Source organism: Vidua chalybeata, chromosome 8 (genome assembly GCF_026979565.1).
Source record: "Vidua chalybeata isolate OUT-0048 chromosome 8, bVidCha1 merged haplotype, whole genome shotgun sequence".
Lineage (NCBI taxonomy): Eukaryota > Metazoa > Chordata > Aves > Passeriformes > Viduidae > Vidua > Vidua chalybeata.
The window spans coordinates 16,971,826-16,989,634 of record NC_071537.1 but is presented as its reverse complement, the minus strand read 5'-3'; the positions used below and the strand labels follow the sequence as shown (position 1 = coordinate 16,989,634).

General features: G+C 39.6%; 1 protein-coding gene across 1 annotated transcript in view; it reads left to right on the top strand.

Moving 5' to 3' along the window:
* Window positions 1-5,766: 5,766 nt before the first annotated feature.
* KIF20B (kinesin family member 20B) overlaps window positions 5,767-17,809 on the top strand; it is a 33,180-nt gene continuing 21,137 nt past the window's right edge. The window contains exons 1-14 of the mRNA XM_053949555.1: window positions 5,767-5,815; window positions 6,365-6,521; window positions 6,991-7,077; window positions 7,203-7,319; window positions 7,512-7,650; window positions 9,733-9,917; window positions 11,841-11,889; window positions 12,547-12,741; window positions 13,604-13,715; window positions 14,149-14,220; window positions 14,687-14,833; window positions 15,277-15,439; window positions 16,424-16,678; window positions 17,397-17,536. Coding sequence (XP_053805530.1) covers window positions 6,366-6,521; window positions 6,991-7,077; window positions 7,203-7,319; window positions 7,512-7,650; window positions 9,733-9,917; window positions 11,841-11,889; window positions 12,547-12,741; window positions 13,604-13,715; window positions 14,149-14,220; window positions 14,687-14,833; window positions 15,277-15,439; window positions 16,424-16,678; window positions 17,397-17,536 — 1,817 coding nt within the window. The 5' untranslated portion in view covers window positions 5,767-5,815; window position 6,365. The remainder of the gene's footprint in view (window positions 5,816-6,364; window positions 6,522-6,990; window positions 7,078-7,202; window positions 7,320-7,511; window positions 7,651-9,732; window positions 9,918-11,840; window positions 11,890-12,546; window positions 12,742-13,603; window positions 13,716-14,148; window positions 14,221-14,686; window positions 14,834-15,276; window positions 15,440-16,423; window positions 16,679-17,396; window positions 17,537-17,809) is intronic.

Below are 17,809 nucleotides of genomic sequence, written 5' to 3'. Positions count from 1 at the left end.
AGGAGGAAAGAATTATTAACCAAGTATTCAATACCAAACATCAGTCTTCCTGCTCGTGGAGTCTCTGTCAAGATTTCCAATGAGGTGATTACCAGGAACTCCAAAATGCCTCGTTTACAGGACTCAGCATGATCACAACCCAAAGGGTTGTGACCCACAACTGGTCTAGCTGGGCTGGTGTTGCACCCTGGGGTTCGGGTTTAGATTTGGGGTTGTTAATTTATGTTAGATAGCCAAGTTCTGTAATCCCACGCACCCCCCGTGTTTCCCCTCCCCGCGGTGGTTCGCTCCTCGCTGTGTGCTACTGGAGCTTACCCCAGTCACTCCTGCAGACACTCCCCGTCCTGTCCAGAGAGTTCCCCGCCAGTCACCCCGATCCCACATCCCCACTAGCCCAGGGACCCAGGAACCGCCCCAGCACTGCCTCGGTTGGTCGCTGTGGCCGACGTCACCTCCATGGCAGCCACCCCTATTGGACGGGAGGCTGTGGGCCCTCTCATCCCGCCCCCCATAAAACCCTACACCGCCAGAGCCCCGGCGCCATTTTCCCATGCGAGGGCCGGGAGCGGTTGTGTCTTTCCACCAAACCGTGCCGCGTGACCAATAAACCGTTCCTGCCAAGCACGGAGTAAATGGACAATTCCTTACCTCTTTGCCGGATCCCTAGTGCACAGTAACAGAGGCTGGCCAGCCCAAGCGCCCGAGACACGGAGCCGTGTCCGGGAACCCGCGGCAGCAAACCCCGGCAGCACGTGGAAGCTACGCCACAGCCGGGCTCCCAAGAGCCGCGCGCAGCCGGGGAAAACAAAGCAACGCCGCAGGCTGGTGCTCATTTTCTGGGGCACAACAAATGCCCCATTGACTATATTTAGTTATGGAAAAGCCATCTATGCCCACTTGCTCCTAAAAATCACACAGCACACAATTTAAGAGTAGTCATCTTTTCTCATAAAAATACACAGAATAAAATTGTTGACTTTATATTTTATTAATTATATTCTTTTTTATTATTCTATTACATATTATTATATTAACAATAGTTTTACTATTGAATACACATATCTTAAACCCCTAAAAACTAACTACACCATTTCACCATATGACTATTAGCCAGAAAAAACAGCTGATGCATTTACAGGACAAATACCTGTGTCACAATGTGAAAACAGTTCTTACCATTTGTGAGAGGTAGAAGGTTCTGATTTCAAAATGCAAGATCTGACCTTCAAAGCAGTGATTATTTGTATTAAAGCATTACAGAGAATAACTGAAAGTTTTTGGCTTAATTACAAGATTTAAAGGTTGGTTACAGCTGAAATGATCTCTTTAGTTCATCAGAGAATTATGCAATAATTCAAAGAGGAATGGAAGGAATTCCAGAATGTGGGGGGAGAAACAGGAAGACACAGCAATAGCCTTTCTTATCTCAACTGCACTCTTTCCAAAGACAAAGTCTTTAATTATGCAAAGTGAAAGAAATACATCTCAGAAAATATATTTCAAATCTCCTCCTGTCTAAGACAACATAGCTCTTGCTGAAGAAGTAATACTCTGTTTGCCATGCACAGATTTTTATGTGAAGCTTTCAAGATTTAAAAATGGTATGTTGAGCACATGTAGCACATTTTCATTACATAAAACACCAGCATGGTACCAGGTGGCCTCACTGTATCTGTGAGAAGCACAAGCATGGCAGTGTCCAGAAGACAAACATTAAGGCCTAAGCCCAGCCCCAGGTGTCAGAGGTGCCTCCAGCTGCCCATCAGCGATCCTTCCTTCCTTTCCAGGCTCCTGACTGGCTCTCTCATGGTTGAATACGCCCCTGAGGGCCCCTTTTTGCAGTGAGCCTATGATTCATTTTCCAAGCAGTATTTTATATTCCTAGAGCACCTCAAAGGAATAGCCTCATAACCATCTGTAAGTTCTTTCCAGAAGGTTTCCTCCTACCCCACCTAAAACCCCACAATTAAATCAGTTAACAACATTGGCTATAAAACAGCAGAAGTATTTGCAGACTGAGGACAGAAAGCTCCTGCCTGCCCCAGAGAGGGGGGGCCTGATGCCTCAGCCAACTGCTCTTCTTAGTCCAGCACCAGAGATCTCCCCACCCCAAAGCCACCTGTCCCCTGGGGCAAAGCCTTCCATGAGACTGAAGAAGTAGCTCATTGCTTAAAATAGATGATAAAGGGAAACATACCTACATTGCTAAAGAAAAAAAAAATGTGAATTAACAGCCTGCGATGTTAGGAGCTCCTAAAATCAGCTGTATGTGCATTAGAAGCCAGAAGGCAACTGAGTAGAGTGGGGCAATGAGGGTACAGGATCAAATTAAAGGAAGTGTGAAATGCATCCACCAGACTGTGCAAGTAACAGGATAAATTACATGTACTGCTCTGAAAGACAGGAATTCAAAAGGGCTGGCAGACTACCAGGAGGGTTACACAATGCACCACTTTCCTCCAAGGTAGCTCTGTGACAAGGAACAGGAGTGCTCTTGCCAGTCAGCTCCAAATGACCCCTTCAGAAGGACTTGGCCTGCACCCAGGATGAAAGGCAGCACTGTCAGGGCATGGGGAAGCACAGCAGAACCAAGAGTGATGAAAGAAAACTCCCTTGGTTAATTCCCTGGGGAAGGTGAGTGGAGTACAAAGAAACTGAAGCCACCTCTGGTTTGGCTGCTGCTCAGATGTGCTGAAGGATGCTGGGGAGTGCTGACTGTGTCTCTAATTACTTCTGACAGCAATGTGAAAGCAAGCTGAGATGTGCTGTCTCATAGGGCATCATTTAGACTATCCACAACTTTTGAATCTTGTCTCAAATACAAGGAACCTAAGTTTCTAACAAGTCCTTTATAAAAATCTTTTCCTCTTGGGAGTGCCAAACATGCTACACAAGTTGTAAAGAATTTGAAAAGAAACACAATCAAATTTCAGGGGTGAATGAGTTAATGAATGCTGTTTTAGCAGCAGATATTTTTGTTGCAACCGGTGTCCTTGCACAAACCATTTTAAGAAGAATATTTTGGTAGAAAGCCATAAAGCTTATTTACATAGATGGAGTTTCACCATCTCCCACTCCAAAGCAGGCTGGATTGGTTATGCTGACCTAATGTTTTCTTTACCGTGGTTTGCGTGAGGCTGGGAACACATGTCAGGTTGTGGTTTAGTTTGTCCTTTCAGTATCCTGATGGGAGTTCTTTGAGATTCTAGTTTAACTTATAACAGCACATGCAGTATTCATAAAAACAGTAACAGAAATCCAAAATTATAACAAAATCAAAATATTGCCTGTACAAGAAGCTTTGTGATGCCCCCCTGACTTAGCAATAATAATGTTCTGCAGGTCATAGACCCAGCATTTTTAGGAATATACCTTGCAAAATATTCCCAGATCCTCAGTTTTCCTTTCCAACAAGTAAAATACAGCAACTTTCATGTTTTCTCCCAGGAGCTAATTTTCTCCCATATTTTCAGAGGCATTCTTAGTCCTCTCTTGGTATGAAAAAGGTGTTTTGGCATTAGGTAAGTTCAGTAGTTTGTATTCTATTTAAGACAGAAACCAACATAATTTTTAAAATGTTAGCTGGAGTTTTACAGTATGATTTCAAGAACTTTTCAGTTTTGCTAGCAAACAATTTCAAATTCAACATTGCATCATTTTCTCCTGTTAAAACAGACCAATACTTACCATGTGGCCTACAACCAAACTGAAATCCTTTAGTATACCTCTTTTACTGATATGACACAGCCTCTGTTTAAAGAAAGATAGGATTTAATGTTAAAGATAATCTCATGAAAGCAGCTGATACAAAATCTGTGTAGAATTATTCCTTTGCAGATTTACTTGCTTTTGCTGGCAGTCTTTTCTTCAAATGAAAAACAAACATTCAATTTTGGCTGATACTGACTACTTTCAAGTTACTTGTCCTTTTATTTCAATTCAAAACTGGCAGACATTTCTTATTAAGGTTGAAAGAATTTCTGTCTGATTCTAAAGAGAAAGTCATGCTGATTTTTGTTACCAAATTCTGTATATTTTCATACCCTGACATTCCAGAAACCGATGATCTCATTGTTTTGAAAATAAAACCGAAGAATTTATCTCATTGCTGATTAAGAAATTAAATGCCCATCATGCAAACCTGGCACCCAGCAACAATCTCTGCCTGGGGAAGCTTTTAAACAAAGGTACGATGCTAAGTGTCTTCCACAGCTGTCATTTGTCAGGACTGGAACCCAGGGCAAGGCACAAGCACATCCTGATCTTAAAACGGGAGATTCCCAATTCAGCTGATCCCTGCTCTGGTACGAGGCATCGAGCAGGTCACTGGCCTCTTCCCTGTCGCCATCTGCAAACAATGATTGTCCTGTTTATAAACAGACAGCAGAAGGCTGTCATGACCCACAGCTCCGGCAAGCTCCAACTTACACTCGTCCTCCTGCCGCACCTGAGAGAGGCGAAGTCCGGGCGCCGCACACAGGTCAGGGCAGGCCTGGCGGGGCCAGGGCGCCGTCCCGCGGCAGCCGAGGTCCTGCTGTCGCCGCGGGGCCGGGCGCTGGTGGCCCCGTGTGGCGGCGGCACCGCAGCCTCCGCGCAGCCTCCGCGCAGCCGCCCCGGCCGCTCCGGCCCAGCGGGGCGCGGCCGCCGCCCGAGGGCAAACCGGGACGGGCGGCCCCGCACCTCCGGGACTACACTTCCCGTCGAGCCCTGCGCCGCGGCAGCGCCGTCCTCCCAGGAGGCCGCGCGGCTCCGTGCGCTGCCATTGGTCGGATTCGAAAAGAAGCCGCGGCCGGAGCGGAGCGCGAGCCCAGCAGCCGCCGGGGCCGGGCGGGTGAGCGGGGCCGGGGGCTTCGCCGGCAGGGGGGTCGCGGTGCTTGTGTCGCGGTGCTTGTGTCGCGGGGGTCGTGGAGCCGTGAAAGCGGCGCGGGTGGTCTCTGTGGCGGCGGCGCGGAGGCCGCTCCCCCAGCTCACCCCGCTGCCATCCCGGTTACGCGGGAGGGGCTGTGGCGTGTGAGCAGTTTTCGGTGGGGCCTGCAGGGCCTGGGTAACTCCCGCCCAGGGCTGTGCTGCTGCCAAAGCCGCGCTGGTTGTGTCCCGTAAGAACAGGCTAATAGCGCAAAGCCTGGAAGTGAAAGGTTGATAACTGCGGAGAAGACAGTTTAATTTAATTTTTTTTTTCTTTTTTTTTGGTGTTAGGGCTGTTGCTTTAGGTTTTATGTAAGCTGCCAGCCTTACTGTGTGGTTTGGAGCTCTTTCTACCTTTTGTTGTGCTGCCTGGCAGCACCACGGGCTGTGTGTGAGCTGTGGCCGTGCTTTGCTGTGTAGGCCTCTGGGGATCCCCTTCTTTGAGGGGGTCTACAGCTCTAAATTCTATTACCAGGTTAGCAGGCTTACAGTAACCCATCCCGGGACACGAGTACCTTTTGGTGCCTGCAGCCGGGAAATGCAGTTGTTCACATGTAAATAACTGCGGTATTTTCAGGGCTGTGTGACTCAACGTGGGGGCAGATAAAACAGTCTGCACCGTGGGCTTGGCACCCTGTACGGGCTTGAACCTCGCTGTTCTGAGCGCTGGGCTGTGCGAACACTTACAGCTCTGCCTTTGCATGCACAGCTAAATGTTTGTCTTGTGCTTCTTAAGGAAAAAGATACAGAATGAGAGCATAATCTTGACAAATCACACTTTAAGCATAGATTTAAAGCAATTAAAATGCCAGTCATCTAATAAATATGTTTCCTGTAAAGGGCTGGTAAGAGTTTTGCAGTGTGCCTTTGTGTAGCTGATGAATAAGACTTCCAGATCGTGATAGCACAGGTATGTTTCTTTCCAAGGGTAGCTTATTCACTGATTAGTCTTTGTTTAAGCCATGATGATATTTCAGGCCAAGTTTTTGCTGGTTTTCATACAGATGATAGGCCAAAAAAAAATTAGATTAGAAGAAACATTAGATTAGAAAGTAAACATTGGTGCTTAGTTTATGTCTAGCTTTATCTCATTTGCAGCCTGGTGGTGTTTGTCTAACTGCTTAAAGTTGTGTCTGGCTTCTACAGCCTGCACAGGAAGACTTAGCTCTTAAGTGTTTTGACACTGAAATGCAGACACCTCTCAGGTTTTATGCTGGGAGAAATTGAAATGGGACTGCATTATAGGCAGGAAACCAACACTCTTCCTGAGCAAAAGAGTTTTGAACCAATCCTACTCTGCCCATTCCTTTAATGAACACTGCATGTTCTCCATTAGTATTTAGTAAAACAACTGATATGCTTTGCTGTAGCCTAGGCATGGTAATGTATATTATATATGTAAACTATATTATATGTTATATTATCAGAGAGCACAAAATAGTTTTATTTTATCTTGCAGGATGGAACCGATTTTGGATAATGAGAAGTTCTACAGACCATCCTATATTGCTAGCATTGAGCCATCTCCAAGAGCAGGACCAGTAAGTGTGGAAGATATTAAAACAGATCTCTCCTCTGAATTTTCTTTGGTTTCTTCAGGCTCGGACACAAGCCAGGTAAGAAAAATTTACTGTGTGTATATTTATTTTTTAAAATATAAGCCTAATCCTTTCATAGGTAGGAATAGCCAGAATTTTACTGAGAAGATGAAAAGCTTCTTTGTTATTTTTTAGTTTGAAAGAGATGCATAGGATTTAGACTAAGTTGTGTGGCAGTGCATTGATGCCTTATTGGGCACATCATTTTTCTGTGAATGAGGCTGATTGCCAGCTTATAGAATGTTTTTGCTGGCCTGAATGCAGTGTTTACATAAATGTGCTGCAAGATTAATTTGCCACAGCAAGCTTCTGCAGGGGCTGAAGCACTTGTCAAAGCTGATCTAGTGAAGTAGTTTTGATTCCCATGTTATCAAATAAATCTGTTCAAAACAGCCTGATCCAATAAAACTGGTTTCATATGCTAATTATCAAGAAAATAACCAAATTTCTAACTGGGTTTTTTTGGTGTTTTTTTTTTTTTTTTAAGAGGAGCAGTTTGGAGTCGAAGGGACACATACAAGTATGCCTGCGTATCAGGCCATTTACATCGTTGGAAAGAGAAAATGGATCACAGGTGTGACATTTATTTAGTTTAAAAATACTTAAAATATGTTTTGTGGGTGTTTTTTTGTTTTTTTTTCTGTAAGCTGAGCTCTTTATCGTCTCTTCATGCCTGTATTGCTTGTTTCCTTTTAATAGGACTGTGTTTCACTTGAAGATTCAACAAATATTGTACTGAAGCCCCCCCAACACTATTTGAGTCGACTAAGTGAAAAAACTTCAGGACCAATGTTACAGAAGTTCACTTTTTCACAAGTAAATGAGCTGTCTTTAAATGTTTGTAAATTATTTCTGGTACAAGTTATTTTAACTTACATTCTTGAATACCAAGCAAATTGTATTTTTAAACTTTATAGTCTTTAAGATTATAAACTAACAGAATTTAAAAGATTCTTTAAAAGTCTCTAGTAATTGCTCAAAGTATAACTATTTCTTGATAATACTCAGGTGTTTGGACCTGAAACAACCCAAGAAGAATTCTTTGAAGGTACTATGAAGCAACCAGTGCAAGATTTCCTAGATGGATATAATCGTCTAGTTTTTACATATGGTGTAACAAATGCTGGGAAAACTTACACTTTCCAAGGTAAAAGTAGAAATGAGTTCTTCTTGCAAGCACTTTTTTTTTTTTTTTTTTTTTTTTTAAAGATTACTTCTAGCAGAAACGTAACTTTTTCCTTCCTTTGAAATGTAGTCTCTATCCATTTGCTTCTCTTAACAGTCTTCGAAAGTCTCCTTCCATAACAAATTTAACTACCAACAGACAGTCACAACCTGAGTTAAGCTAAACACATGGTCATATTACTTTGTAAGGCTCTATAATTTCAAGCATGTATGTGTGATCTTTCTATTTTTCTCAAAGTATCTCGTACCCCAGGAATGAGGGGAAGTTGGAAAAAATGCATATTCAGTATAACAGATTTTGAAAACTGTAGGTCACTCTACACCAGACTAGCATTTTCTGGAGTTTTATTATTATTATAAAGGTTATATGCACAAATCAGAAATAATATTAGAGTATTTCAATTATAATAGCAGAGAATAAATATGAAACACATTTGATTATTTTCATGTATTTGTCTTGGCTTGAGTTCCCAAGTTTAACAATATCCTAGGAAGCTTTTTCTCCTGGTGCACAAGCTCCATATCCTTTCTGGTCAGAAGATGTCATTCTTCAGCTATTTTTCAAAGCATTTTAACAAATGAGATGATTTGATTCACAATGAAACAGTATCTCCTATAATGAAATGGCAGATCTGGATGCAATACCAGTTATTTTATACAAGGAAACAGTAGAAGGACAATGAGTTGTGTGTCACTTGAAACTGTTCTTCATTGAAGTGACATTATTTTCTAAGCAGTCCTCTGCCCGTTGGATTGTAATTAAAGACTACTGCCAGTACTTTTAAGTTATCATTTGTCTGGGGCAAGATTGGGATGTTCTTTTCTCTCCTAATAAATAAAGGTAAATCACAAAAACCCAACAATTCCTCAAGTGTACAGTCCCCTATGCTTGACTAGTTTGGGGTGTATTGTATGGGGTTTCAAGAATTCTTGATAGATGCTTTTTAGACTAGAAGCTTTTTCATGGTATTATATTCTTAGAACTTTGATAAAAATTGACAGGGTGGAATGTTGCCTACTGGGTACCAGGACTTACTCTTGTGTTTTTGCACTTTAACATTACATGAGAACCTGTATTCAGTCAATGTCAAAGGACCTAAGTGAAGGATGAAGCAGGTTTTTAGGACTTTTCCTCATTCACCAGTGACTATTCCTTTGTTCATGTTAGGTTGAATTACAACTGGCGTTGCAATAAACAAAAAATTATTAGCGAGACAATGAGGAGAAACAAATGTTATGCAAGAGTACTGGAGTTTAATGTGGTATTTGGCTACTAGCTAGGGGTCTGAGTGCCAACAAAATTTTATGTAAGTTCTGACTTAAGTGATGCAGCTAGTGCTATTCCGTCTGACTCAAAAGCAGGAGAAGTTATCAGCCTGAGACAGGACAATAGTTCCTCTTTCACACTTCCCTTTTCTCTGGTTTAGAAATCAAATATAAGTAAACCCTTTTTAAACTTGCATTTTTATCCAGAAAGATCAAGCGTGCACTGAGACTTTGATTTGACTCTTTGTCTTTAGGTGCAAAAGTAGTATATTCAGAGAAAAGGGTCTGGGACAGGGAAAAGAGTGAGTCTTTGCAAGGCTTCTAGAAACTGTTTTGGAGGTTCTGTGGAATTAGTACAGGACTGCAACTAAGAGATCATTCATGAGTTTTATTTCAAGATTACTTCCTTGAGAAAGTGAAGGCAGTTTATGAAATACAGTTGAAAAATTGCAAGTCTTTATCAAATGTCTGTTGATCGTGGGTGGTTTTTGTTTTGCTTTCCCTTAAGGTTAAGATTATGCAAAATACTCCAGTAGTTTTTCTTTTATGTTATACTCATTACTGATATAGAGCATGAACTGTTCCTGAAAGCCAAATACATTTCAAAACTTTCTAATGCTATTTCTGTTACCTTGAGAATACAAAGAAAACTCCATTGCTTCATGCTGTAAGTTGTCTTCAAACTCTTTGTGTATGCCTTGAGATTTATATATCCTTCTGTCCTCATTTATCTTTATACCTTGCAATAACTGGATTTTTCTTTTGTATGTTCTTTCAGGGACAGAAGATGATGTTGGTATTCTGCCAAGGACTATGGATATGTTGTTTAAAAGTATTCAAGGAAAGCTGTACACAGCAATGGACCTCAAACCCTATAGGTGTAGAGATTATATAAAGCTGACTGAAAACCAAGTGAAAGAAGAAACTGCTATTAAAAATTCATTACTTCGTCTAATAAAAGAGGTAGAGGAGCACTTTTTATATTGATGAGTACATGCATCTTTAGATAGCTCCATGTTGTTCATTTGCAGTGGGAAGAGACTGGCTGTATTTAACCATGGGTGTGTCTATTTGCTGGCAGCCAGCCATTCAGATTAGTGAGCAATAGAGCTGATGACCCCTGTTCCTGGGAATTTTTGTCTTGTGGCTTCATGGGCATGTGAACTAAGTGATTTTTTTTTGTTTTTCTTGTAGCTTGGACACTTGATAATTTATCCTCTATTACATTATAGACTATTTGCATTCAGTTCTTATCTGTGGGAATGCTAGTAGCTCTGATCCTTTAAAGAACATACTGTCTTTCAGGATATTTGGAAGAAATTAATAGTTTTGAGGTTGTTGCCCTTTCAGTTGGGCAAATATCCTTAAACAAAGCAAAAATCTGTTTGAAGCAACAGAGCTATAAAGCTAGTGGACTTAACAGTTTGAATTAAAGATGAGTTTTTACTGGGCTTTTTTCTTACAGTTCACTGTTGAGCAGTCCAGAAATACACGCCAGTTTTAGGAGCTGACTGAAATCCTAAAGCTGTTTAGTCCAATTCCAGTTAGGTGAATTTTTACTTTATATAACCATACCTTTTTCTTGGTGTCTTCTAATTTGTAAATGAATGGAATAATGTGAAATAAAACTGAGCATATATGAGATTTTGGAACTAGAAAGGTACTTTTAAATTTTTTTTTATTACAAAAAGAATTAAACATTTCCCTTGTGGTATGGTAAGTTATGATAGCTAGTGTTGAAAAGCAAAAAGAATGTATGTATCTGTTGCCTTGGTTTTTAGCTATTGGTTGACTGGGCTTCAGTGTGGAAGGTAGGTGGCAGCAGAATTCTGTGACTTCACTTCAGAAGCACAGGAGTAAGGTGAATCTATCTCTGTCAGCCTTCAGAAGGGACTTCAGAAAAACCTTTCATGTGTGTTTGAATGCACCTTCTAGTTTCTGAAATTGTTTATAAGAACGACACTTAAACCTACAAATTTGCTGGCAAAGTTTGCATCTGCTGCAGCAGAAGTTTGTATGGGTTTTTATATGTGTAAAACCTAATACCTAAAATTTTTATTTGTAAAATTTATTATGAAATATACCCTTGACAGAATACTAAAGAAACCTGAACCAAACCACAACTGTTTTTTTATTTCATGTTAGTTCTGTTAAGCATACTTATTTCAGTAGATGGATTTAATTTCTTTAGGCACTTCAACTTGCAGTTCTATGTCTGAAAAAACCTAACTAACCAAAACCAAGACTGGGAAGGGAGTGTATGTATGAAGCTCCAAAGCTCTAACTATAGTTATTTGGTTTACTTTTTTTTTAGTAGCAAAATAAAATTGTCTTTCTCTTAGTAAAACATGGGCTTTATTTCAACTCTATTTCAAACATGTATCATGAAGCAGCAAGTTGCTCATTTCAGTTTTTAAGTGAATGAGTGTTCTACATTTACCTCTTATTTCCAAGGGTTAGCCAAGTAAGCTGGAAAAATATGAAATCCAATATTAGCAAAATACCATTAGTAAAATAATTCAGAGTCCCCTGGATTTACAAGTTTAAGACTAATGTTTAAACTGCAACTGGCATCCTGAAATCATCCTCTTGAATCACCCTGTTTATGTGAGGGGTTCCTACCCCTCTTGTTTTCTGTGCCTAGACTGTTTCCAAGTCAGCAAGCTGAAATGCTATATACTGGTGTGAGGGGAGAGGCAGGGTGAGTGTGAGGTAGGAAGAGCCCTGTCAATAGCAGTGTACAGGTGCACTAGACCTGCTGTGCAACCAGGGTCTTTCCATTGGCATATTGCACCCATGCTGTATTCCCATCTAGTGATACAATAGAGCTGTTAGAAATAACTTGTACTGTCAACAGTGTATTTTAAAGTTTGTTTTCTTTTGCAGGTAGACCACCAGATTGTCCATAGGGACAAAGCACCTATGGATTCGAAGGGTATGTTTTATATAGCAGTTTTGCAGTTAAAGCTGCCAAATAAGCCTTCTTAAGGTTAATAACTGGCTTCTGGTATGTGCTAATAAAATGAGTTTTGTCAATTTTATATGCCTGTGAATTGGATAGTGAGCAAATAATCTGGGCAGAAAACACAAGGATAAAATGGTTAGAAGAATATCTGAACAGGCATTAAATGAGCTGAAGTTCTAGCAAAGAAATGTCATACCACTGATGCTGTGGGTCCTAGTGGTATCCTGCCAGGCTTTTAGAGTACCTCTATGTAATTATATAAACTTCATGCTAGCATTTAAAAACTACCTAAATACTAGGTTTACTTTAAAAAGTCAAAATGAGGTGTCTTGTCAGTTTAGTTTAAAGATGTTGAAGAGATTTTACTAATTCTAACCAAGCTTTATGTGGTTAATGGAATTTAAAAGTGGAAAAGGAAGCAGTAGCGTAGGTGTCTCTTGAAAATACATAAGTTAAGCATGAGGTCAAGATATTTAAGAAATGGGGTGGGAACTTAAATGGATGTTTTTAAATGGATTTTAGATTTTGAGTGTTTTTTAGAAGGTTTGTTATATCAATTTTTACTTATTAATTTTTTAATGAAACTCACTTGGGTTATATTGGTTTGGAATATTTTGTACTTGGCAGATTTGGAAGATATCTCAGAAGACTTGGAACAATCTATCACAACTGCAAGAAATTATATCAAGTTTTCTGTCTGGGTTTCATTTTTTGAGATATACAATGAATGTTTTTATGATCTACTGATTCCTGTATCAAATGACAAGAAAAGAAAAACACTACGCCTTGCTCAAGACATCAAGGGATGTTCTTTTGTAAAAGGTGAATAGAATACCTTGCAAATTGCCAAATGTAATTTGAAAAGTTGGTCTACATGTAATGATGCTTAGATTAGAAAACTCAATAACAAAATTATTACAATCTACATACATAGAAGTATCCCTGCTTTTAATACTGTTTTATCTTGACTGGAACTGTTAAAAGCCTCTGCACTCTACTGCCTTGATATTTCTTTGAAATGGGAGAAATATTGCAAACAAATGACAATTTTTTTAGGGGTTTTCTTTTTTCCACTTTCTTAAAAAAAGAGGTCAGTAGTTTTTAACTGTATTTATAATTAGCTCAACAGTTTCCTAGGTTTTTGTTTCTAGGATTTTTTCAGTATTCTCTGTAGAGAAGCAGACTTTAGACATATGGTCATCATATTGCAGGCAAAATTCTTCTGATTTTTTTCAGTTAAATTGATGGTGCTGAAAGATTTGCATATGATTTCCCCTTCCTCCTTTTCCCCTCCTCAACTGTGGTATAAATTGAAGAAGCTGTTCTTTATTTTAGGATTTAGAAGGTATAGTTCTGCCTTGCTGAATATGACTATAGGGATTTCTACTCATATTAGACCTTACTTTTTTGACTTGTCTGTGCTCAGGCTAAGGTTGCTCACTTAGTTTGAATGGAACATATTTAATGTGCTAATAATGATGAAATGATGTGATGTACTTGCCCTTCCTTTCCTATGAGAGGAGGCATTTTGAACTGATTTGTCATCACATAACTTCTGTCTGAAGCAGATGCAGTAAAATGTTTCTATGCCTCAAGTAAATGTAGTGTCCTTGCTGTGTATACATTATCCCCATAATACTTATTTTGGTTATCTAAAAAAATATCTTATTTGTTCTTCCTGAAGATCTGCAGTGGGTTCAGATTTCTGACTCTAAAGAAGCTTTTAGACTTCTAAAACTGGGGTTGAAACACCAGAGTATTGCAAGCACGAAGCTAAATAATTGCTCCAGCAGAAGGTAAGAAACATTTTGAGTAGCAGTGGGCGTAGGATGATGGGTGGGAGGAAGGAGAAACTAAAACATGGCTTATGGCTTCTAGGAAGGGAAGAGGCTTTAACAAGGTCTAGATCTCCAGGTTCAGGTTTGGTGTGGCAGCAGTGTGTGGCACAATGGCTTAAGCCAAAAGGATTCAATTCTTGAGTAGGGTGGACATGTCCTAAAGCTCACAGTATTTTAACAAATACTATACAAAAGCATTTACCTAAATATCTGAGGAAAAATCAAAATACATGCTACATAAACATCTCTTTAAAAGTTTGTCTGATTGTGTATGCTTAGATGTCTTGACAGATCAAACAACATTTTGAACAGAAGTTGTGGAGGCTAAAAATACTTTGAAAGTATTGATCTACTTTATCACTTCTGTACTGATTTTAATTTCTCCTTTTAGTCACAGCATATTCACAGTTAAACTACTAAAAATTGAAGATTCAGGAATACCAAGGGTGACCCGAGTCAATGAGTAAGTTCAGAACAGTCTGTCTCTCGTGATGCAGTTCTCAGTTTCCATGTTGATGTGCTGGTACTGCACCCAGTGCTCACTGGCAGAGCCTCCTGCATGTATGGTGGCTCCCCACTGCCACCCTCATACAGTACTTGGCCCTCTCCCTCAAGCCATCCCGTGTCAGTGCTGTTATGTCTTGTCACCTCTGCTCAGCACAAGGTTCTGCCAGACTTCTTTACTCCTCCACAAGGTTCTCCTGCTTCTTTACTCCTGAACTCATGCAAGTCCCCAGAAGGAAGAAGATGAAGAGGTGGTGGGTGGGGTGGAATAGGAAGCATGTTGGGCAAATATTTAGCAGAAAATGGCAGGAAATTTTATTAGGGAAGCAGACTTGAGAAGGATGAGGAAAAGTGATCATTTTTAAAAGCAGATGATTAGTGCATCTTTAAGGTAAATTCACCGATTTCTCCTTGTCTGCTTTCAGATTGTCCTTGTGTGATCTGGCTGGTTCTGAAAGATATACCAAGACCCGCAATGAGGGTGACAGATTGAAAGAGAGTGGCAATATAAATACCTCTCTCCTGACTCTAGGCAAGTGTATTAATGCACTCAAGAACTGTCAGCAGTCAAAGTAAGTCCTTCCTAGAATTGCCAATTGGTTGTGGTTTTTAGGTATTACCTACAATGTTTAAAAGTTGTAGTTTAAAATATACAATACTAACACTTAAATTTTTGGTAGAAAAGAATGTATAGATTTCTGATGTCTATACTGGAGTCTTGTTGATGAACTAAAGTTATCTTTAAACTTGCCTTGTTTTGCTTTTTAATTAAATCACTTAAATTATAACATCCTTTAAACGTGCTATCATAGATGTTAGTGATTTTACTTCCTTGTTCTGAGCTTGGCTTATCAAACAAACTTTGGAGTAAATATAAATTTAAAGTTGATATTTAAAACACCTTTGTCACTAGTGCCATAGTAAGAGTGAAACTTTCAAGTCTTCAGGCTAGATAGTTATTACACTGACTGGAATTTACTCAATTTCTGATCATCTGTTCTTTTGTCTTTTAAAGGTTGCAGCAGCACATACCCTTTCGGGAAAGTAAATTAACTCATTTCCTTCAAGGATTTTTCAGTGGAAGGGGGAAGGTGTACATGATAGTAAACATCAGCAAATGTGCATCAGCATATGAGGAAACACTAAATGTGCTAAAGTTCTCAGCCATTGCACAAAAAGTAAGCGTGTTGTAGTTTATCTTGTTGATCAGTAACTTTGATTTGCTTTAAAAAACCTAAAAGGTTCTCTCCCTTTTAGGAATATGAATTTAGTTATTAGATTTTTGTCTTGTATTGAAGTAATTTTTAATTACACTGGATCGAGCTTTATCTCCTACAGCTTTTAAAAAGACTTTATTGGGACTTTTTTTCCTTTGGAGTGTGGGGGTGGAAGCATCTACTGAAAATCTGAAACTCCTATGAAACATCCAACCTAATAAGAAACTTACTATATTTGGTAGAATTTTCCTGTGATCTGGGTAAATTTCTTCTGCAGATACAACATGCTCTCACTTCTAGCTGTCCCATATGCTACACTGTCTTAGCTTGGAATATTGCTCATCTGAATTACTGATAAAATAGATTGAGCACCAAAGAGTGTGAAAGGTCATCTTTATGTTCAGAGGCTTCAGTGGGAAGGTGGAAGCAGAGTCAGTAGGAGTAAGTGCAGTGATGTAACTTTGGCAAAGTTGGAAGATGTAAGTGTGCAGGATCAATGATGTAGTTTTAATGGAAGCCATGGAAAAGTTTTGTTGACAGTTAAGTCCATGCCTTTGGAATTTGGGTGGGTTAAGTACAATATCAGAAGGAGCAGACTGTAGTTGTTATAGAGCTGTGAAAGAAATAGATTTTGTGGGATGGTGTTTGTGTAATGCAACTGGAAACTCAAAGTACAGAAAATGGACAATCTGTTGCTGCCTCTTGTAGGTTATGCAGTTAGTGAAACTTGGTGTTCCTGGGATCCAAAGAAGGGTTAGGCTGTAATGTGACAACTTTGTCAACTCTAGCTGGAAACTGGTCTAAGTAGTGACCCTGAACAGAGGATAGCTAAGCAGAGAGAGTGCTTTGCTCAGGAGACCTATAGGAGAGTGCAATAGGTCTTCAAGGTGCCAATGGAGCTTTAAAAAATATCAATAACTTTTTGTTCTTGATTTTTTTGGGTAGGTTTTAGTTATGGACACATCGATTCTTCCCCAAGATCAGTCATTTGGCCAGAAATTGGCAGGAGAATCCTCACTGCTTAATGTCACTAGAATGCCAATCCCAAGGAAAAGAGCTACTATCCTATGGGACAGAACCTTGGAAGATGTGTTTGAAGATGATGATGATGAGATGGAGGAACAGCCCAGTATGTCAAGAGAAGAAGCAGTGCAGGAAAATGAAGGAAATGAAGTTGTTATTGCAAAAGAAAAATACATGGTATATGCCAGGGCTACTTTAAGAATAATTATAGCATGGAGCCTTGAAGCAATGTATTCTTCTGGCTTCTTCCATCTCACTTTTTTTTCCCCTTTCCCCCTCATTGCCTTATTCTGCCTAAATCCAGTGTTTGGAACTACAAGTGGGATTACTTATGCCTTGGTGCTTATTGTGGGAAAACTGTGAAATGTGTTAAAGTGCAAGCTGAGCAGTAAGAATTGCAGATTTGGCTTTCTCTTCTTTTGGTATCCTGTGGTCAATACACAGAAGGTATTACCTATTTTTGAGCAGCACAAGATTGTTCCTTTGTTCTTTAAGAAACAGCAATTTTAGTCGCTTCTAGGGAAGGCAAGGAGCAAGGTAACAGAGGACTAGAGACCATTTTGTGGAGATTTAATTAATACCGAAAAAGGGACATCTGGAAAAAAAGGCCAAATGCTGTGGACATTAAATCCATCTTTAAAGATAACTTTAAGACTTTTTGTTATAAACTTGGTGTTATTTGGAAATCCCCATTCTGTGCTAACCTAAATTGCTGTGTTAATACCAAACAGGTAGTGCAATCTACTCACAAATCCTTCTCAATAAGCTAATAAAAGAACTGGAAAAAATTTTTCCAGCTGCAAAGTAACGTGTTATAGTGTTTGAGGAATGGGAAAAATCTCACTTGTGGTAAAGTATTTCTTTATGAAAAGCATAATGCTACTTGTAATTCTAGATGCTGGTGAATCTAGTAGAAGAGCTGAGGAACAGACTTATTACTGAAAAGAAAAATAAGTTACTGCTGGAAATAAAAATTCGTGAAGAAGTGGTACAAGAATTTACGGATTATTTTGCTCAACGGGAAATAAATTTCAAGTAAGCTGGCTTGAAGTGGTTTTAAAGTTACTTGTTAAGAAAGTGAAAGTAAATTTACTTTTCTTAAATCTCTCTTTGTTGTAAGTGACCACAATCTTCTGCTAGATCTGATCTTCTACTGCATCAGTTAATGTGTTGGTTTCGTTTGGCTTATGTGCTGAGGAAAAATGCTCTTTAGAAAAGGCTTTGATTTTTCTGTGGGATGGGTAGGAATGTGTGTGTATAATTTTTAAGTAGTGTTTTTATCCTGTAGAACTCTAAGGGAAGAACTGC